Source organism: Mchenga conophoros, linkage group LG8, assembly GCF_057382185.1.
Source record: "Mchenga conophoros isolate Kocher_MC1m ecotype Shallow Benthic linkage group LG8, M_conophoros_male_GT1.1, whole genome shotgun sequence".
Classification (NCBI taxonomy): Eukaryota; Metazoa; Chordata; class Actinopteri; order Cichliformes; family Cichlidae; genus Mchenga; species Mchenga conophoros.
In genome coordinates this window covers 2,032,461-2,054,801 of record NC_140533.1, presented here as the reverse complement: position 1 = coordinate 2,054,801, position 22,341 = coordinate 2,032,461, and the positions used below count along the sequence as shown (strand labels likewise).

General features: G+C 41.5%; 1 protein-coding gene across 4 annotated transcripts in view; it reads left to right on the top strand.

The window, feature by feature from the left end:
• Window positions 1–1,650: 1,650 nt before the first annotated feature.
• Window positions 1,651–22,341, top strand: part of jmjd1cb (jumonji domain containing 1Cb) — a 125,462-nt gene continuing 104,771 nt past the window's right edge. For all 4 annotated transcript variants that reach the window (XM_085283581.1, XM_085283578.1, XM_085283577.1 and 1 more), the window contains exon 1: window positions 1,651–1,823. In XM_085283581.1, coding sequence (XP_085139707.1) covers window positions 1,668–1,823 — 156 coding nt within the window. In that variant the 5' untranslated portion in view covers window positions 1,651–1,667. The remainder of the gene's footprint in view (window positions 1,824–22,341) is intronic.

Here is a 22,341-nt window from a genome sequence, read left to right as displayed (position 1 = left end):
TAAAGGAGCATAGTGCGACAATTTCTGTTCTTGCTTGTAACCTATATCACCAATTATGTTATGAAAATGACGTATTAACTACTAAAAAACACTGACCTTCGTGTAAATGCTTGGAGCAGACTAACCTGTTAGCTGGAGTGTTCTGGGACGTTATATTTGATCTTTGAATAGCTGCAATCCAGGCCATCCGTCGCGTCTTTGTTACTTCGGAAACATGAACAATTTCTCTTCAACGACATAATCCGATAACAACCGATCTCTTTACCCGTCGGCTTCCCGTGGCTGTCATGCGACCGGCTATTGCAGTTAATAATACAACAGCTTCTTGACATTTTTGTGTTTCTTTTTATCGCTGTGTGACTGATTTTAATTGAAAGCCTGCCGTGCGCTAGTACCGCTTGCCACGAGTTCCCAGAATCCTTTGCGGTTCTACCCGTGAATGACGTCACATTTTCAATCTCTATATAATATGCATGTTAAATTTTATATTTGGGGTAAAATATCAAGTCTTTTCAAGTAAACCGGTTCAAGTCCAATTCAAGTCCCAAGTCATTGGTGTAAAAGTCCAAGTCAAGTCACAAGTCTTAGAACATTTTTTCAAGTCAAGTCTAAAGTCATAAAATTAATGACTCGAGTCTGACTCGAGTCCAAGTCATGTGACTCGAGTCCACACCTCTGGTTATTAATAATCTCTAGTTGTGTGTCTTTTTCCCGTCAGTCCCTGAGCCTGGTTCTGCTGGAGGTTTCTTCCTGTTACAAGGAAGTTTGTCCTTCCCGCTGTCACCAAAGTGCTTGCTCATAAGGAGTCAACTAAATGTTGGGGTATTCGCTGTATTATTGTAGGATCTTTACCTTACAACATAAAGCAGCTTGAGGCAGACTGTTGTTGTTGAGACCCCCCAAGCACACTGGGTATGTTCTTTGTAGCCATTAAAGAGTAGAGATTAATAGTAATTTTGCAAGAAAAAAAAAAAAAAAAACAACTCTCTCTCTCACACACACGCACCAAAAAACCCCAACTTTCATACTGGGATAGTGATGAAAAACGTATACCTTTAGTAGAATGGATAAATGATTACATTATTTATAATATATATTAATATAAACAACATATTAAACAAAATATAGATGATATAAACATAATTTCCTCCTGAATTGTTACCTTCCTATATTAATGCTGCTTGTGATGGCAGAAATAGAAGTGCAGTCCCGCTAACAGAGCGGGAGCATAACAAGGAATTTGAACATTAGCCGTTCATTATATTAGCCTCGACTCGTGGCGGTAATAGTCGGTGTAGTATTAGCAAAAATAGTACCAATTATTCGACGGAGCGGAGGGACACCAGCGTGCTGCGGTTTGTGAATGTCTAGGGATCAGCGGAGAAACACCAATGGATGGCGGCTGTGCTGCGGTTCAATGTTCCACCGTTTTTTCAAGTGGAGAGAAAAGGCGACTGACGCTTGAACGGGTGGAGACTGCTACACGTTTAAATCCCCCGGGTCGGTTTTTCATCTTTCAGCAAGGCCAACTTTTCTTTTTTTCCTTTTCCTCCCATCCGTTGGATTATTTAGAGCTGTTTTAATGTCGTAAGTTACAGGTCTGCAAGGGCGTCGTTGTTGGGAAGTTTATTCCGGGGGGGGTGGGGGGGTTTGACCAGCAAAGGGCCATGGCAGTCGAGGCTCGGCCGGAGCTGGTCGGGAAGCGGTTCCTCTGTGTCAGCGGTGCCGAGCCGCCTGAAATCGGCGACATTGGTCGGTGGCCGTGGAGGTCCGGGGTTATACGGGCCGTCAACCATCGTGACAGCGACAATGCCGAGCTGACGGTAAGGAAAATGCTGACTTTGTCCTCGTAGTTGTCTGTTACATGCAAAGCAAACGGGAAAATCTCTGTGGTTGGTGGCTAGCCAGCGAGGCACTGTTGTAGGCTTGCCAGGCGGAAATTATTTTGCGGCTTTCTTTTCGGTCGCTGCGACTCTTCGGACGCAGGAGTCTGTGGTGTGTATGCACACCTGATTAGTAGAATGTGTTGCATTGTTTACGTGTGAGTTTGGCTAGTTTTCGGACCGCTTAAGCCTGCGAGTCAATGCGTGGTAGCTTGGAAAGCAAACGGTTAGTTCAGGTCTAAGTTCTGCGCTTATTTACACGAAATCCTCCAACTTGTGTCTTCCATTAGGCACGCGCTGTGGCTCAGACTGATATAAGTGGGCTGGTTATTCAGTTAGTGCCCAGATCATTTGAAGCGCGGTGTGCCTCTGCCAGCCTGAGGGATATTGTAAGGGTCGATTGACACATAATCAATGCGAAGCACCGAGTGACACGTGAATGGCTCATGTTGTCATTGGAGAAAAGCATGTGTAGGAATTTGAGTCCCTGCTTTACACTGCAGATCAGCTGACGCGTGTCAAGTTGGCTTTCCACAGACGTTAAATAGTCGTTATTACTTCGTGGTTACTAGTCTCCGTCCGTGTTATTAGGGCATTTCTTGTGGCCACTCGGACTTGCGCACGGGTGCGGGAATGCTAGGATTTCCAAACACACAGCAGAAGAGGCTCGCTGCAGGCTGAACAAAGGCCATTTTGTCTTCAAGTAAAATATATGGTTTGCATTTTCAAAAAGGACCTTCTGTCACGCTCCTGTCACGCAGGTGCCCATACGTTTCCCGCTTCACGTGTAATAATTGCATTCGTAATAGTAGCCGGGCAGTAAATACACGACCCCTCCTTCCTATAAAGAGGCATTTTTTATAACGGGCTAACGTGCCAAAGCCAGCAAACAATGAAATATTTGCCCTGACAAGCCCTTGGCTGGCGAACGCAGTGTATAGTGCATTCTCCCCTTTTCTTTTGTTCAGTCTTTTTTGACTGCCTATGCAGATAACTGGCAGAAGCCCCAGCCCAGCTCTGATTTGATGCTTTAGCCTGTTGTCTTTGTCTATATGTTCCCTTTTTTGAGAGCAGTAAAGCGTCTGGCTTTAAAGCTTATGGCGAATTTAATCATGTGATTGTCACAGAGCTCTGTGGCGGATTTATTCTTTGTGTATGATTTTATTTGTCAAGTTAATTTCTTGCATATTTTCCAACGATTTTGAAGCTTAAACGTTTTTTTTTCAGTGTTCTTAGTCCTTGGCAGACCATAGATGCAACTGATTAATACTGATGTCTTTTTGATTAGAGAGTGGACGAATTTGTGTTGTCACACCTTCCTTGCTTTCTGTTATTCATATAATCAAAGTATCAGGCTGGCATGGGTGGTTATCTTTCATGAATTAATTACAGTTTCATAACAAAACATTGTTGGTGCCTTCACTAGATCAGACATGTGCTTCTTTGTACTGGACAACAGCCGTGTCCCCAGATTACTAATGCCCAGTAGAGCTGGTCCTTGTCTGTGATGTAACTTAGGCATGGAGTAGTGTTCTACTTTAATTCCATACAGTGTGGCACAGTCTCATTAGCAAGGGGCTTAACTATCAGAGTGAATACAGTGGAGAGGGATTTGAGAGTAGATTAGAGGAAGTGTGTCAAGCCAGGTTGCCAGGCCTTTGTCAAGTGTCTCTGATCAGATAGGCCAAAAGTTCATATTTACTGTTAATGCTCACTGAGATTTATTACTCAGCAGATACAAATGTAGAAAAAAGAGAACGCCCCTTAATGTTTTTCACGTTTGTGGCTGAAGTAGAAATCAATGAGTGTGTATCAAAAATCCGTTGGACAGAACAGCACTTAAGAATTCCTGTAAAGACGATCCTCTTGGTTTCACTGTCTTAAAGTTGCATTTAATTCTAGGGCTGTTCGATATATCGATATATATCGGACGACGATATAAAAACATCTATCGTTTCATTTTACGCTATCGTTTATTTGGTGGTGTCGCAAAATAAACTGTTTACAGCAATATTTGTTCATGGTTCTGATGGTCGCTGTAGTGGCTTCTTCTTCAATTTCTTAAAGTTCTCTCTTTCTCTTATATTTAATATAACCACACTACAGACGGACAAGCGCCTGTTTTTATGTGTTGTCGTTAGCAACAACGACGGTAACACCATCGCGTGTCCGCTTGTTTATGTTTCACAATAAAGCTCAAGATCCTGTTGAGACGTTTCAAAATAAACTGAATCACGCGAAAGAGCAGATTATTTACAGATGAGAATTAAAAAAGACGCCAGGTGCTAAAAAATAAACCTTAGACTCAAACGTTAGAAAGTTACAACTTATGTCTAAAAATGTATAGTTTCATACATCGGTTAAAACACTCGACTCCAGCTACACGACGCACAACAGGAAACACTTCACGCAAGTCGAGCTGCCCGAGATTCACAGAATTTACAGAAAATGTTACATTTTTGTGATTTATATCGTTATCTGACGATAGACGTCTTATATCGGGATGAGATTCTGGACATATCGCACAGCCCTATTTAACTCTTATATGGAGTGGAAGAGCTTATTACTTGATTTGGAAAAAGAAAGAAAATATGTTGTTTCTCTGATTGTTGCAGTGCGGTCCGTGTGACCTGATCACAGACAGCGTTGATGCACTGAGATGTGATCGGTCAGACGTATTCATATCGTATTCATTTGGTTGCATGGTTAGCCAACCATGTTGGCTACTCACAGTTTATAGAGTTCATTTTGCATAAGACAATTTAACAATTGTGTGTAAATATGAAGAGCTCCGAATTAAGTGACCATATACCCTGTGTGTTTACTCAAGGGTTGGTACAGGGTGCTTTGGAGGTCATTGTTGGTAACTGGTTGTTTATAAAGGTCTTCTAAGCTATATTATCAGGGTTGATTGAGTTAATGTAGAGTTTTCCCAGGTATGACATGAGAAAACAAAAAAGTGAAACTCGTTGGTATTTTGACTTCTGCATTTTTCACTCTAACACTCGTGGATTGAGTCAGTGAGCATGGAAATAATCATAATTGTCTTTGTGTGATTTTACCAGGTTAATATTCAAAATTCAAAGAGCCATGAAATGCTGTGGACTCTGTCTGACAGAGATTTTATTATGTCAAAATTATTTAAGATCTTAAATTTGACATCTGGCTAAGCTGTATATCAAGTAAAGTGGCAGAACCTGTTTTACCTTTAATATAAAACATCTTCAGTCAGGCGTGGGCGATATATCGAATATACTCGATGTATTGCTAGTTTTTGCATGTACGATGGTTAATGGTTATGATAAAGCCATGTTGAGTATAAATTGCCATAGAAATATTAAGCTGTCTGCATATGAGGTTTTCCTCTCCCACACGCTGCGAAGGCATTATTACTCCGTTATTACTCCGTTATTACTCCGTTATTACTCCTACTTTCAGTTTTTATTTTGTCTCATGAATTCATGATGATGTTGAAAAAAAATGTTGAACGGTGTATGGTTCAAAATAACATTTGGCTTTGGAGGTTGTAAACATATCGTGATATATGTCGTTTATTGTGATATAGCCCAAAAAAATATCATGATATTAGATTTTCCTCATGTTAACCCAGTCCTACCTTGAGTGTAGTGATTTGGTCCTATATAAATAACACTGAATTAAACGCAGCACGGTGGTTAGCACTGTTGCCGCACAGCAAGAAGGTCCTGAGGTCAATTCCCCCATCAGGCCGGGGTCTTTCTGTGTGGAGTTAGCATGTTCTCCCCGTGTTTGCGTGGGTTCCCTCCGGGTACTCCGGCTTCCTCCCACCGTCCAAAGACATGCAGCTTGTGGGGATAGGTTAATTGATTTATCCAAATTGCCACTAGGTGCGAATGTGCGAGTGAATGTGAGTATGAATGGTTGTCTGTCCCTGTGTGTTGGCCCTGCGAAAGACTGGCGACCTGTCCAGGGTGTACCGCCCTATGACAGCTGGGATAGGCTCCAGCGCCCCCCGCGACCCTGAAAAGGATAAGTGGAAGCGAATGGATGGATGGATTAAACGCTGTTTTCTGTTTGTCTTCAAATCATTTGTTTTCAAAGTACTTTCTGACAAATAAACAAGTAACACTGATTGCTTCTCAGTGTCCTGCAGTTTAACTATGACTTCATTATGTTGGACTATAACCTGTAGGCCTCATTCATCTCAGTGAGCTTGACATAACGTGACATGAACCATTGTTCACTCCTCTCCTGGTCAGAGTGACCCTTGCCAGAGGTGTTTGTTTATCTCTTCACGAGCGTCTTTTTGCCCAGGAGCAGGCTTACAAATACATTGTAACTAAATCTTAATCCTGTTACACAGAATGTCATAACTGTTAGTTAATAAGATACAATGTATCTGTTTTGATGAAATAACAGTTTAGTTTGATACAGTTGGTTCTGCTTATAATGATATTTAATGAGTAGCCGCAGGGTTAGATTCAGTCTACGTGTGTTTATTTTCCATCTCATGTCATATCATGTCAGGCTCTTGTTACTTCCTAATCTATTTGCAGTGTCACTAGGTGTTTGCCACCTGAGAAGCCTAAAGTCATTTTAATTAGCTCTGCTTCGGTTCTGGCAGGATTTTTAAAAAGAATAAAGTTCAGAAAATGAAAATAAATTACTCCATTGATGATTTTTGTGAGTTCCTCTGCATTTGAGCCAGTATTGGTTCTGCAAGCACTCTGAAACACAAACTGGTAGCAGGTTTAAATGGAACTGATATAAAATGATAAATATTAACCCGAGAGCTGAACATCTGTGAAGCAGTCATATTAAACAATGTCTAAACAGCATTATAGGCCCCCATAGTTTTCAGTTGCTTGAGAGACAGTGACACATGCTTAAAGAAAAGGCAAAGCTCAGCAGCAAAGCTCTACTCTGGCACATTAGACACAAAATTGACAAACTCATCTGGATTCACAGTGAATAGAAAGGGCAGGGCAGCCAGGTCATTGCCTATAGGAGCTTTTGTTTTTCATTACAATCCAGTGTGTGTGTGTGTGTGTGTGTGTGTGTGTGTGTGTGTGTGTGTGTGTGTGTGTGTGTGTGTGTGTACAGAACCTTTGGTGCCAGTTTGTTTTTAAGGCTGTAGCCTTCGGTCCATCACTGTGTGGCTAATCAGCAGAAAATAACAGGCTGTGAGTGGAAAAGAACCTTCCACATACAGAATCCATGCATGGGTGTTGCAGTGTGTGTGAGTGTGTGTGTTGGGTCGTGAATAACAACATTGTTTAGAAACAGAGGGAATAAATGTGGCAGAATAGATGCTGTCAGCTTCTTGTGTAGATGTAGGCTTAGTCCACATGAAATAGACCCATATACTATATCATTCTGTACAAGACACAATGGATTTGAGTTCTTTGCATTGTTGTTCGGTGCTTCGTCTGTTTTTCAGTTTTCACTTAAAATGTGTTCTTCAACAGGTCAGTCCAAATTATAGTCACATGACTGTACATATGAGTCACATGGTCTTCAATTCATTTTGTTACATGGTTAAAAAATATTGTAAAATTTCTGTTAATATTGTGAAGAAGCTTTGTATTATCTCAGGCCGAGCTTCTCACCACCGCGCACTCATTTCTTTTATGCTCTGTAAAAATCTCTCATAGAACTGTCGACAAATACTCTAAATTTCATTATATAATTGAATAGTTAAAAAAAGATTTGGGAGAAAAGAAGCACTTGTGTCTGTTTCGTGAGCCACACAGGATGTAAAGCTGAAAAACGATGTTGTTGGGAGGTTAGCTGAGCACAGTTAAGACTTTAAATGTACTGCAAATTCTTCAGGATATTCTTGTAGTACTACGTTTCTCACATTAGTTATAGCATTCGTTTCAGTTCAATCAGGTAAATAAATGAAATGTGTAGAATGGTTATATTTATTTATTAGGTTGGCATCAGTGCATTGAGCTACATTTTGCAATATGACATCCAAGCTGTGAGGTGTCTGTGCAGCGCGGTAACGAGATCCACCAAATGTTAGTGGTTTGTTTTCTGGTGCCTAAGGAAACAAAATGTAATCTGAAGCCAAGTTGGGATGGCTGGATGCACCCTTCCCCCATTGCTGTCAGACACACACACACACACACACACACACACACACACACACACACACACACACACTGAACCTCATTGCTTCATACAGCAGCCACAAAGTCTTCTACAGGCTCTCGGGCTTCCTAGATATCCCTGGGAATATATTAGGCTCCTCTAGTCAGCAGCTGCTCTAGCTTCCTGCAGGACCTTGTCAGACCTCAGTGGGCTGTTCTTCTGTTCTTAGTGTGGCATGGTGTAACTGTATAATGCTAAAACGTATTATAACCTTGTGTATTGTTCCTAGCTGCAGCAATACATTTAATGTTAAAACCAAAGGAAGGCTGTCCATTTTCACTTTGTCTATTAAGCAGTAAGTGATTCTTCATTGATGGCTAGCTGCACTGAAATGAGAGAATGCATCAGGTAGCAGTAATGCTAACTGATGCTAAGGTTTGTAGAGCACTTTTTAAATGATGACTTGTTGGAGAGGGTGTTTGAGTCAGGTGCACTGTGCTCTGCTGCACTAAGCTTCAGTCTGATACTCTGTGGTTGACTTTTCCCTGTAATAGGTTGGGTGTACGATATTCCACCCGTCTTATTTGCAAAGAAATGACTCTGCACCATAACGAGAGGGCCAGGTGGCACAATCAGTGGGCAGAGCAGAGGTCCACAACATCCGATCAGGAGCATTTCATGTAATATTACGGTGTAATTTAACCCCTATATATCCTGGGGTTAAGTTGTTCTTTTCCCAGGCACACTGCAACCATAACAGTTTTTTTTTATCATGGCATGATTGGGAATCCTAATATCATCAACATCTGTGGAAGGAACAAAAATCGCCACTGTACCATCTCCTTCGCTTTGTTTTTTCTCGCTTGTAGTGGTAAGAAGTAATCTAGTTACTGAGATAATGTGGTCAAACTAGAAAAAAGCTCAAGTTTCCAAAACAGTTTTTAAACAAATTGAACTGGAGCACTTTCAAGGACTTTCTTGACAGACCAGAAGTAAAACTAATTTCTTTTCCCTGTGTAAGTAATGGTCAGGAGGTAAGGCAAAGCAACAGTAAAGCTGTGTATCATGAAAATACTCAAAAGTTCATTTAACGGCAACATTTTAAAATAGAAATACATCAAAGTGCAGCAGGAAAGCACTAATGAAGCTAAACAATAACTAACCTCTCATGCCTTACTGGAGAATTCCCAAGCTCTCCGAATCACTGTCCAGTTGAACGATGTGCTCTGCACAGTGTGCGAGGGCGGACACACCAAACAGCTCCCATATCAGGATTTTGACTGTGTAATATTTCAGCCAGAGCAGTGAAACTTCCAGTACTCCGCTCTCACAGCAGAGCATGTATAACTGAGTTATAGAAGGAAGATCCCAAAGCATCGTCCTGCAGATTGACTCACTTGCTATCATCAGTGTCTACGCCTTCATCAGGTGGTGTCATCCGCCCGCTCCAAACCTTGCAGTTGTTCGTCTGAGCTGCTTTCTTCCATTAAAGCTTCTCTTCCTCACTGACTGTTTGCTCTATAAGGTAAATGCCTCATCTTTTGGTTTTCTGTGTTAAAAACCCAACACAGTGAGTAATGAGTGATGCAGCGACGTTACAGTGGTGAGCTGGAAAATGATTATACATCTAAAGAAAAAGGACAGTCATTTTAATTTTTCATAAAATAAATGAGCCACTCACATGATTTAATTTCTGTGTGTAGACAGACTGTGTAGTTTTTATTACATTTTGGCCTCATGTTGAATTTCACATCATCATCCCCCAAATAATTCAACTCAATTAAATCAAAACACAATGCAAAGTAGTATTAAACTGTCATCATATCAGCTAACCTCATGCCCTGTTTTCACTCTGTGGGAAGGCTTCAGTAATGGATCACAGCTCAGTGAGTGGCTTACCTTTGGAGGATAACAGTGCGTGGCCGAGCTCTTTGGAAAACCTTCTAAGCTCTCAGTGTAGGCATGAATCAACAGCTACGTGAACAGCTTTGTTTAGTCAGGATCTTTTTCTGTAGACGGCTTTGAGCAAACTACATAATGCACTGTGTAGGCCAATGTCACGGATAAATCAAAACATGTGAGCTGACCTGTGGGGTTTCCACAGCAAAGTCAGTGTCTCAGTAAAGCATGTAGGGAGGAAGCATAAGGAGCGAGTAAACCTGAGCTCGTCTGACTGCTTCAGCACCTCTGTCCTCACGCTTGGCTGATTTGGCATAAAAGAGGTAATGCAATACTACACACTGAGATGGTTTGACTGGACTTAATGTCTAAAATGTTTCTTCAATTTGTATATAGCTGGGATCCAAATAAGTAGTATAGATCAACGCCACCATGGGATGTCTCTCATAAAAGCAACTCGACTCAATAAATGACTTGTGTCGCACTTCAGACTCATTTCAGTCCAGCCCAGAGCTGTTCTGTGTGTTTTTGAACGCTGCTGTCAGTCAACCAGGAGACTGGCTGGGCCCTCTAACGAGACTGTTACCAAAGAATGTGAGCGAAGCTATTTTTGTGTAGCCAGTAATGAGGAGGTTGTACTCATTCAGTTTGGAACATCTCCCACATGGATTGATGGAGGCACTGTGGCTCGCATGCGTTCATCTTGTCTTCTGCTGCCGTCTTCAGTTTTGGAGCACAGGGTGAGTGGAGTGTTGTTTGTCTGCTACCTGTGAGCAGTGAGCTTCAACTTACATAATGCGCCCGACTTCTGTCCTAGCTGAAACCAGTCGGCCCTGAAACATAATTCACTTAATCTTGTCATCTACTGATTCGTTATATTAAACGTGGTTGCTCTGTGCCAGTGGGACACTACAAAGCATAGAGTGACAGCTGGCGTGCCGGCAGCCTCAGTAGATGAATTTTAAACAGAACACTTTGTTCTCTGTGAGCAAAGACACCAACCATTCCTACCTGATAAGACTGTGATGAACAATATAAATCTCCTATTATGGTTTTGTCACTACCACCACCATAGATGCTGGCTGTCATGGTTACTGAAGCACACCACCTCGTTGATTTCTCTAAATCTTACCATGTGTTTTTATAAACAACAATAAGGTAACACCTTAATCGCCTGCCTAATCCTGGTAGGGCTCACCGTGCTCCCAGTATGGCTTAGACCCACTGGGGCACCGTGCCAGGCTGATGCTGGTCACGTCTGTTCTGGTGATTGTTTTTGTCATGCAGGGGGATCCACTGTACTGAGCGGGGTGTGCTTTATACTAACATTAATATTACTGATTAATGTTCTCCTGATAGTCCTTTAATAATATGGTGAGCATCTAGTCTGATGGAGTCTGCTTTTGGCTTCACCTGTGGCTCCGGTCGGTGCCCTTATTGGACTTAAAGAAGCATTGCAATAATAATCACATCTCTAAAAAGCTGCCGTTATATTTTATGTGTTGGATGCTCTCTTTACTTATGTGGAATTAGTTGTTTTTCATGTATCTACCACATGATGTGTTTGTTGCAGTGCAGGGTTGTGTCCAAGGATGATGACGTCAGCAGTGTTGATTTTTAAATGAAAGCTTAATCTGACGGTGCAAACTCCACTGTGTGCTGGGAGGCCACCATTAAGGAATAATTATATCTCAGCTATTTAACTGATGAAGTCCACTTATGTTAATTCTGGTGTTCTAAATTGTTCATTGTTGTATATGAACGTCCACGTGTGTCTTTACTAGGGCTGCCACAAACGATTATTTTGATAATCGACTAGTCACCGATTATTTTTGCGATTAGTCGACTAATCAGATCATCATCCATTGGACGTAAAACTACAGCTTATTGCACCAGCAGCATCTGCTCTTATATCACTATCATTAGCTTACAGCTTTAAGTGTTTCAGGTCTGTGCTAACTAAAAATAAAGACAAGATGATAGTTTATTAAATTTTAATGAAATTTGCAGATTGTTTCGGTGAAGTTTAATAAACTCCTTGCTATCTAAAATATAACAGGACACCGGAGTAAATTCTCGAGCATCTCACACTTCTGATGATCAGCTGTCTGCTTGATGTTTATTCAGCTGTGTAAAAACTGTAACTTTAATCTCAGCCAAACCGATTTACTCAGGAACAAATAAAATATTAAAAAAGCCAAACAATAACATTTTAAGTTATCTAAGTGACTCATATATATTTAACCTGAGTAGCGACAGACGGCAGTGGGTTTGAAAACGATTTGGGTGAGCCTTGCCCCGGCTAACTAACGAGCTAGTGGGTAACAGACGTCTCCGAAAACGTCGGAGCGCTTTTGAAAATATGCGGTGTCTTGATAAACTGAGCAGATATTTGATGTTTACACAGCTACATTCTCGCCTGAAAATATGTTAAACGTTTATTTTGTGACCCAGAAAGAATAATAAGAGTAACATTAAAACTAACTAGCTGCCGCCATTGTTGGAAACTGAGCTGGGCTGCGCTATGAATTCTGGGACACAGCTTCTTCTTCTTCTTCGGGGTTTAACGGCAGCTGGCATCCTTGTACATGCAGTGCTGCCATCTTCTGTGTCAGGCCGTTATTACACTCTTAAATCCTGCTACTTATTCCTGCGTCTTTTGCGATCTTACAAAGCTTCAAACGACGCCTCGACTATTAAATCAGTCGTCGACGATTTTGATAGTCGACGTAATCGTGACTAGTCGACAAATCGTGGCAGCCCTAGTCTTTACCTGAGTTTCTTCTGTTTGGGTAGCACAGAGTGTGGAGAATAAATGGTGCACGTTAACCTCCTCCTGCCTCGACCCGGCTGTGATACGAGTATACCGAATACTTCTTTGTTTAACTGCTGGGTATACCCAGATGGAAGTTATTGTATGTGCTGTACTCCAGTTTACCTCCGAGCTGTATGTGTAGATCCAGTTTCCAGGCGATAAACGTATAGTCCAGCAGACGAGGTGTAATCTAAGTTGATCGCTTGACCATTAAATGAGTTTGAATGCTAACCACTGAATGACGTTATAGCAGGAAATGCAAAACCCACTGTCGGTTCTTTGTCTCTTACCTCTGTCCGTCTGTTTGATCAAATAGCTCAAAAAGATTTCTGCACACCTAGGGCTGTGCAATATGACCAGAATCTCATATCCCGATACAAGACATCTATCGTCCGATAACCATATAAATCACAAAAATGTAACATTTTCTGTAAAGTCTGTGAATCTCGGGCAGCTCGACTTGCGTGAAGTGTTTCCAGCTGCGCGTCGTGTAGCTGGAGTCGAGTGTTTTAACCGACGTATGAAACGATACATTTTTAATCTTGATGCTTGCTCAATCATCCAGGTAACTAAATCAAAGGCAGCCATTCCCCAACTCTCTGTCAATGGGACTCATGGTCATTGATCAGTGGTCATTGATCAGTGGTCATGAGAATTTGCATAATTAAGATTAAGGAACTGACCTCCCAGCCCATTGTTCCTTCAGTGGGCTGGTTTCAGTCATTATGCACATGTCCTGTTTATAAGATTGGAACCTGCAGTCAGCTGAGACTGAAGACGTCACTTCGTCCAGATGAACAGAATTAACTTTTGGAGATACATCTTTAGACATAAGTTGTAACGGCGCCGTTTTCTTTGTGAGTATTTATTACACGGCGTGCTGCGGGGAAAAGCCTGTTCTAACGTTTGAGTCTGAGCTTTATTTTTTAGCACCTGGCGTCTTTTTTACTTCTCATCCGTAAATAATCTGCATCTTTCACGTGATTCAGTTTATTTTGAAAAGTCTCAACAGGATCTTGAGCTTTATTGTGAAAGGTTTATGTAGAAAATAAACAAGCGGACACGCGATGGTGTTACCGTCGTTGTTGCTAACGACAACGCATAAAAACAGGTGCTTGTCCGTCCGTAGTGTGGTTATATTAAATATAAGAGAGAGAACTTTAACTAATGAATACAGCCACTGAAAACATATTGCTGTAAACAGTTTATGAAACGATAGATGTTTTTATATCGTCATCAGATATATATGGTTATATCGAACAGCCCTATGCACAGTTATGTGTAATATGTGCAGCACTGACTAAAGGGACAGTGCAGGTCATTTGGACGATCTCATTTATGGATGTTGCCGTTTGCTGTTTTCATTTAGAGTCAAAGACAGTTGGCTGCATGCACAGGACGTGCAGGAGAATCAAAATACTGTTTGTCTGTCTTCAAAAAGAGCCTGTGTACACAGACAGTATGGCACATGACCAACAGCAGCAGGTATGCTTGCAGTAAAGAGCCAATGACAGACGGTCAGTAGCATTAAAAGATATGAATGTATGTGTGTGAGTGTAGGGGAGAGGTGGTGAATAGAATGTGATTTCTTCTATTAGGTGGTGCAGCAGTGGGTAAAACAGCTGTTTTCACGTACACCACAGTGTGATACTTGAATCACAGGCTGATATCAGCTATTGGCTGAACCAGACTCCCGATTCTTAGTTCTTTAGAAGCAGCGACACTTCATGTTTCTGAACTCATATTGTGCTTCATGTTCTTCAGCAATGAATCTGTTTGTATTTTTGAAAAATGTGAACATTTCAGCGGCTGTGGTAAGCTGCTGAAATGTTTCTGATCACAAGCTCCTTGATTTGGACCTGAAAATAAACTGATAGATGTACACACTGGTACGCTGAGCCTGGCCCTCTGCTGTTGGTGCATGACTCACTAGCTGGCATTCAGAGAGACAGAGTGAGGGACGGAGGAGAGAGAGATGATGTTACAGAGAGCTGTAAGAAAGGAGCGAGCGGCTGTTATTTGAAAAATGAAGGGACAGAGTAGAGAGAGCTGTGTACTCTCATTAGCCGTTTGGTTCTGTAGCCAGCCAGGCTCTCTGGAAGAGAGGGAACGAGAGCAGAGGAGGAGGGAAAGGGAACGTGAGAGAGAAAATGGGAATGTGAGAGAGAGGGGTTTCTTTCTCCTCTGTCTGGCCTCTCTCCCATAGCAACAGCGGCTTAGCCACGTGAACGGCAGTTTCTTTGAGTTCACCCGCTGCACAGAGCTTAACTCCTTCAGTGCCAGCTTACAGCAGAGGCACAGAGCACAAGACAACAAAGATCTACAAAGGATCTGAACACACTGTATCCTTTCCAACTGTAGCGTCTTCAGTTGATTTCAGACAGAGATGTTCATTGACCACACAGTACTAATCACTGCTCTACCATCTGATAGAATATGTGCAATATAATACAGTGGTGTCCATGACATTTGCACAATTAAAAGCTAACAGTCCTGTAATGCAATGCAGACATTTTACACATGCAACAATTATTTTAGTGCAGCTGAGCAGCTTCTAGTGAAGACACACTGAAATGCAGGGATACTGCTCCCTAATGAGTGATCTTTAACATAGTTCAGCAGAGTCGTGCACTGAACATCATGCGGAGGAGATCAGAGTACGCTTGTGCACTTATGTTAAGGTTTACAGCACTGTGAGAGTGAAACGGTGGAACGACTGTTGACTGGAGAAAGCATGGCTCCCCTGTGGAGTCCAGCTTCACTCTGCCTGTGCAATACAGACATAGAAACATCTCTTTTTCTTCCAAGAAAAACCCCAAAACAAAGTGAAGGGCCGTGTATTTGAGTGTGTAGTGCTTTCAAAGCAGAGCTTCATCTCCGTTTCACTAAGAGTGCAGTCGAAACGTTAAAGAGCTTGTTTTTGCCTTTGCTGCCTTCTGTTCATTCTGTTCTCTTCGTTCAGCAGCTAGCTAACTCTTTCCAGATGGCGTAGTGCTAATGCCACTTTCTTCTCTGCTGCTGTGTCCATAAGCACTAAACCAAATGACTCGGTGACCCAATATTGGCACTGATGTCCACATCAGTATTGAACTGCTTCTGTTTATTTGAAATGCATTCTTAAACTAAGACATAGCAATGCAAGGTTGTAAGACATCTAATGTTACTAGTCCTTATACTGGAACAGTGATGTGTTATTATGTTGCAAAGATGTCAGAGAAACACAAAAAGAAACAAACAAAAGTCAACAACAGTGAAGCGCTCTCCCAGCTCTGTTTCGTGCCATAAAGCTGAGAGTAACTTCTGAGATAGTTGAGTGTGTCTGATGGAGTCTTTGTGACTGTGATGTGTCTGCTCCTGTTGTGTTTGCCAGGTAGCAAAGCCAGTGGGTGAAGTGTAAGCCTCACAGTAATTCTCCCTGAAGCTTCAGAGCTTCAGGGTCTCTCCCAGCATAGCTACCCAAGAATTACACCGTTAGCTTGTGACCTGACAGAGAGTGTATCATGTGAACGTGAAGACTGACATGTGAGTTTAAACTGAGTTTAACAAAGTTTAATATGCTGTCCACTTAAAATCCTGTTTCATTTTGTCTTGATGGAATCAGAGCTGGGATCCAGCCTGATCCAGGTCAGACCTGATCCGGATCTTTGGCTGTGGGTCTCTGCTGATAATGCGTACTGATCCAGTACCAGTGTGAAATTATGAATCCATATCCCGCGCTATACTCGAGCGTAGTAAAGCTTAACAGCAATGTCACACCGTCCTTTCAGCTTCTCAGGCTCCTGCCTGAATATCATGACAGTGAAAGTAAATGAGTGAGTGAGCGAGAGAGGGAAAGCATGTCAGCTCACTGTGACCACAGTTTGCAGTCAAGTAAATAAACATAAGAAACATTGCTGTTCCTCTGTATTTAATTCTGTACATGCTGCTGTTGCTTGGTTCAAGAGAACAGCAGAGATCTGGCTTTTGTGCTCAGCATCGGATGGACACGGTTTTGTTTTGTCCTTGATCTCTCGTTGATCTTTGCTTTTCATCTTATCCCCCCGAAAACGGTCCTTTTCTATTGAGCCATAGCAAAAACCACTGCTGTTTAATGATATGCTTTAACTTTATGATAAAATCAAGTTCAAACTAAAGGATAACTTCCAATTTCGATGAGATGAGTATGGAGCTCACAGAAATGCTGCTTATGTTTGGAGAAAGAAGGAGAGGCGTACAACCTGAAGACCATGATCCATGAACGTGGAGTATCTGCTGTGGGGATGCGTCATGCATCTGGATCTGGGAGTCATGTCAGGGTGGAAAGAATCATGAAGAAAGAAGGACACGTGAAGCCAAAGTGACATTTTCATACAGGACTAATAATGCTTCGTCATCTAGAGCCTCGAGCTGCCGTCATGCTGCATAAAAAAACAGACTCACATGTAGAATCCCCAAAAAGTTGATCCTGTTCATCTGGACGTGGAGTTTTCAGTGAGACCAACCTTTCGTCACTCATCCAGGTGACTCCTTCAGTCTCAGCTGAATATACATAACGACTGAGAATCAGCCATGAGGTCAGCTTCACCATCATTCACATGTAGGACTAGGGATGGGTATCGTTTAGGTTTTATCCGATACCAGTACCAAACCGGTACTTTTGAAACGGTGCCGGTGCTCAAACGGTGCTTAAAGAATGGAGAACACAAAATTGGTCCAAAAACCTCTCATGTTCAGCTGTTTTTTTGTAAAAAGATAACAATGTTAGCCTTTTCTGCAGCTATGGGGCATATATGGTATCACTCTTGGCTGGAAGCTTAAACAATGGAAAAAACACAAACTTTGTCCAAAAACCTCTCATGTTTAACTGTTTTCCACTTTTTCTTTGGTCATTTTAGCCTTTTTAGCCAGGGTGAAGGGAGTATCTGCCATCAAACAAGAAGACAGCCGCATGTAGCTATGATGATGTTTGCTAGTTCACCTTACATGCATTAATGTAATAACGTGGTTAAATTCAAATTCAAATTTTATTTGTCACGTACACAGTCATACACAGTACGATATGTAGTGAAATGCTTGGACAACTGCTCGTGACCTAAAGAGAACAAAAAAGGAAAGGCTATGAATAAGATAGGAAATAAATATGAAAAATTAAAAAGGGTAAATTTAACTAGGAAGGAATAAAATATAAATTAAGGTTAAAAATGAAATAACTGTACAACACAAATTAGAATGAAGGGTAAATTTAACTGGGAAGAATAAGATAAAGATAAAATATATAAATTAAAGTTGAAAATAAAATAACTGTACAACAAAATACACAATATAGAACTATATAAGAATGTATGAAGAAATCTAAATATAAATAAATATATACACAATAACAGCAGCTGTACAAGTATTAACTGGAAATGAAGAATATAGTGACCAGTGTTGTGCAAAACCAAAGTCCAGAAAGTCCAGTGTGTGTGTAAGAACTGTATGTGTGGGTCAGTACTGTGTGGTGGTGTGATTGAGAGACCGTATCGCCTGCGGGAAGAAGCTCCTCCTCAGTCTCTCTGTGTTGGTCTTCAGGGAGCGGAATCGCTTTCCTGACCTCAGCAGAGAGAACAGTCTGTTGTTGGGATGGCTGAGGTCCTTCACCATCTTCCTGTTAGCCTACTCAACGTAAATTACACACGAACAACATTAAGCTCCTCACGCAGAGAAGAACGGCTGCTGCTGCATCATCATCTTCATCATTCCTGCTACACTGGCAGGGCTAGGGGCCAGGACTCTCCTCTTCGGGTTTTTGGGGGATGTTGCTAACTCCGGGTCCGATAACAGGCACCACACCCGCAGTAGATGTGCACGGTGTGAGGTCTCGCAGCAAGCTATCAAATACGGCGCATTTCTGGGCTTTTAAAAAAAACGCTATGCGTCGCCAGGTGTTTCATCGGATTCGAGGTGTTACCTCCTTTGACAGTATCACAGTATCAGCTTAAAGCACTTGTTGCTGCTGAGTTTGCATCTTTTGCTGTGAAGTACAGCCAGACTTTTGACCGCTTCGCCTTGGGCATTTTTAATCTGTAGCTCTGCTCTAAAAGAACGTACGTACCTGGACCCGCCTACTATCCTCGGAAACGTAAAATGATTGGCTAGAATCTAAAGTGTATCACAGCTCAGGAAAAAAAAAGCACCGAAATAAACCACCGAAATGTGCGCTGCTTTTCAGTCTGGTTACTACCGTTTATGTCAGAACCGGTGCCGTCATGGCACCGGACACCGGTACCCATCCCTATGTAGGACTGATCATTAGAAGATACCAGGCTGGACCTCAGTACTCTATATCTTACTATTTTGGACATTTAGAGCTGAAATAAATTGGTCTTAGATTAAAAAACATTAACATGCTGGAAATAATATTTGGAGACCTGCCTGTGAAGAGTTCATTGTACAGTTCTTTGATTGTTATAAGCTGTTACAGTACAAAGTGATTATTAAAACACTGAGTTTAATATAAGCTTGCTTTGGGATGGTTTCAGTTTGTGAAACCTGAATGGTTGTGCTTCAGTTACACTTATGTAATGTCACCTTTATGAATGGAGAGCAGTATTTTTAATTAAGTAGGCCCCACCACCGCCCCTGAACACTGCTGTGTGATTAGCCTTGAAAACTGCTTCAGTAGCTCCTGTATTTGACGTGTCTCAGCTGGAATGTGAATTGCAATTAAACAAGTTAACTCTTGTTTCCTGAGAGAGAAAATATTCCCTCCCAAAGAAGAGCTCATTATCATCATCATCATCAGCAGCAGGCTGAATGCTGGTCGGCTCTTTCTTTCTTCATCAAAGCAGCAAACAGTACTATCCCCACATGCAGGCGACAATATTGATTTATTTTGGATTTATGAAATTCAAGAAAACTGTGCCTTTATAAATGCAGCAGCATCACCAGCAGCTCAGAGCTCTGCTGCCTGTTTTGTGAAATCAACAGTCAGAAGATACTTTTAATGATTAATCACTTACATGAGCTGTTACAATGAATCCTTTGCCTGATTATTGTCACATTTTCACAGATGTCTTCAGTGCTGCTCTTTTTCTTTTTAACTTTTGTGCTGCTCATGGGCTAAAATCCTGTGAGTTATTATGGCATATTTTAGTTGTGCAGTGAAATTTGAATTGGATAACAGTCTGCTCTAGAAATACCAGTCGGTTAAGAGTAATATCTTCATTTAATGCAGCAGCTGCAGCTCCGACAGACGTCTGTCTCTCTGAATAGAGAATGAGTGTAAGATATGTCAAAATAAACAGGAATATAATCCAGATGTGTACCCAAGTTGCCTATAGCCCCAGTAGCTATATACTCGATAGTACACGATTAGTATTTCCCTGTTTGAGCAGTCAGACAGTGTCGCAGTCACAAAGCAGTAAAGCTTGTCAGACAAGTAGTCTTTGTTCTGGCGGCCATGCAGCCAGGCTTCTTTCCACTGTCCTGTCAGTGTGTACGTCAGCCTGGCCCCCTGTGCTAGCACTCACACTTGAAAGAAAAGACACATGTGGACTCCAAATGCCTGCCCACACACAAGGCCCGCTTCATTTCTTTTGTAGTGTTGGCAAGCAGAGAAAAGAGAAGTGACTGGACTACAGTTCTACACTGACACACCTTTGAGGAAAACAGTGCTGGAGGTGATTCTGAGCAACACACACACTTGTCTGTAGTAGTGGTGTTGTTCATGTTGATGAAGATTGTGAATGGAGAGAGAGGTGATTTAAAACAGCAAAATGATTAATGGTGTAAAACGTGCATCAATGAAACCTGAGCTCTTTGTTCAGTTTCTGTGATCTGCAGCATGACAGTTTGATAATGTATTCAAACAGAATCATAGTTAACAAATGAGTTTTCATGGATTGATTAAACGAGCTCCTTATTGGATCATATTTAGATTTTCACATATTCTCAACTTTTTACTCTTCAGTTGAGCTCACGCTTGGTTCCATGTCTTGGGTACTGTAAGAGTTATTTCAGAACATTTTGTATTCTGTATTACGCTGTGAAGACTGAATGAAGCAAATACTATTCCAGTGAACTAGATGCATGATATGTAAATACTCTGCACACTGTCATGTGTGTGTGTGTTTGTCTGTGTGTGTGTGCATGTGGAGGGTGTGCTGTCACATTGTTACATCCTCTCTGAAAGACAACACTACTGCTAAAAAGCAGCCTTAAGCTCAACTTCTTTTTTTAAGCTCCGTGTGTGTGTGTGTGTGTGTGTGTGTGTGTGTGTGTGTGTGTGTGTGTGTGTGTGTGTGTGTGTGTGTGTGTGCACGTGCACAAACAGTTTTAAATGTGTACGTGTTTTCTGTTTGTCATGGTAAAGAGAAAAAAATGGAAATAGTTGATGAAGTGTTGAATCTTTGTTGGTGTCACTCTACCTGCACTCACCCTAACATGCTGCCGTATTGAAGACTGACACAATAGAAAATAACAAAGAGTGCTTTCCCTTTAACGGCCCGTGGTGATGTGTCCAATCAGAATTTACAGCTTCTTTTAACTCTTCAATAGTTGTTCAGTCTTGTTTGCTTTCTAAACTTTTTGCACATTTTGCACACAGAGCAGGAGAAATCTCCAAACAATAGTATGCCCGCAGCCTGCACGAGTGTGATGTATTGTCCCTGCAGGGCTGAGAGACTGCTGTGCTACAAAGCCCAGTTAGACCGGAGATGTAACATGAGAGTGTTCCTTGAGAATCTAGGGCAAGGTTCCTTCTCCACACGTGTGTCGGTCTGTGTGTGTTAAGCCTGCCTGTTTGCCTTCAGTTGTGTGTTTAATGGCTTCTGAGATGCGTTTTCCAGTAAATGTGTAGGTTTCAGAGACCTGCTGAGTAAAAGTGCGGCTGTGTGTTTGTGGTCAGCTTGTGTATCCGTGATAACTTTGTGTCTGTACGTGTGCATTATCATACTTGGCCTGTGAATGCTTGCTTTCTGGCCATGTGTGTCCCAGTGTAGCAGATGAAAGGGAGGGGTGTTCTAGCGTTGGCTTCATTGATTGGTTCCATACAGACTGAAACTTGACCTTCACAGCAGATGTCTGTGCGGCTGCCAAAGACACGCACGCATGCATGCGCACACGCACACACACACACACACACACACACACACACACTGCATAGCTCTGCCATTACTGTGCTGCTCTTACAGTGTTCTGTGTTTTTTAATTTATGGGTCATCACTAGGGGTGGGGGAAAATCGATACTGTGTAGTATCGTGATATTTTGTTTGCTAATAATTAGAGCTGGGCGATATGAGATTTTTTCATATCACGATATGTTTTTTTCATTTCAGGCGATAACGATATCTATCACGATATGAGCCAAATAACTATATTTGTAAGATTTAAATGTGCCGTTGCTCACAAGTAAAATGTGAAATAATCAGCAGCTTGTTTTTATTTAAATATTTATTTCCCATAATAAGTTCAACAGGGTAGATGTACTTAAGGAACATGAGACTTTTTCAGATAGATAAAGGCAAATATTGCAAACTACACAAAAGGCAGCCGCTAAAGCGTTTAAGTTTCAAAATAGAACAAACAAAACAGACTAAATTGTCAATTCCACTTAGAAACAAAATATTAATTCTAAAAATAAATCTTAGTTTGTTTTACAGAAGAACAGACAAAACTGACTAACTTTTGTCAATATCAAAGAAACTGAGA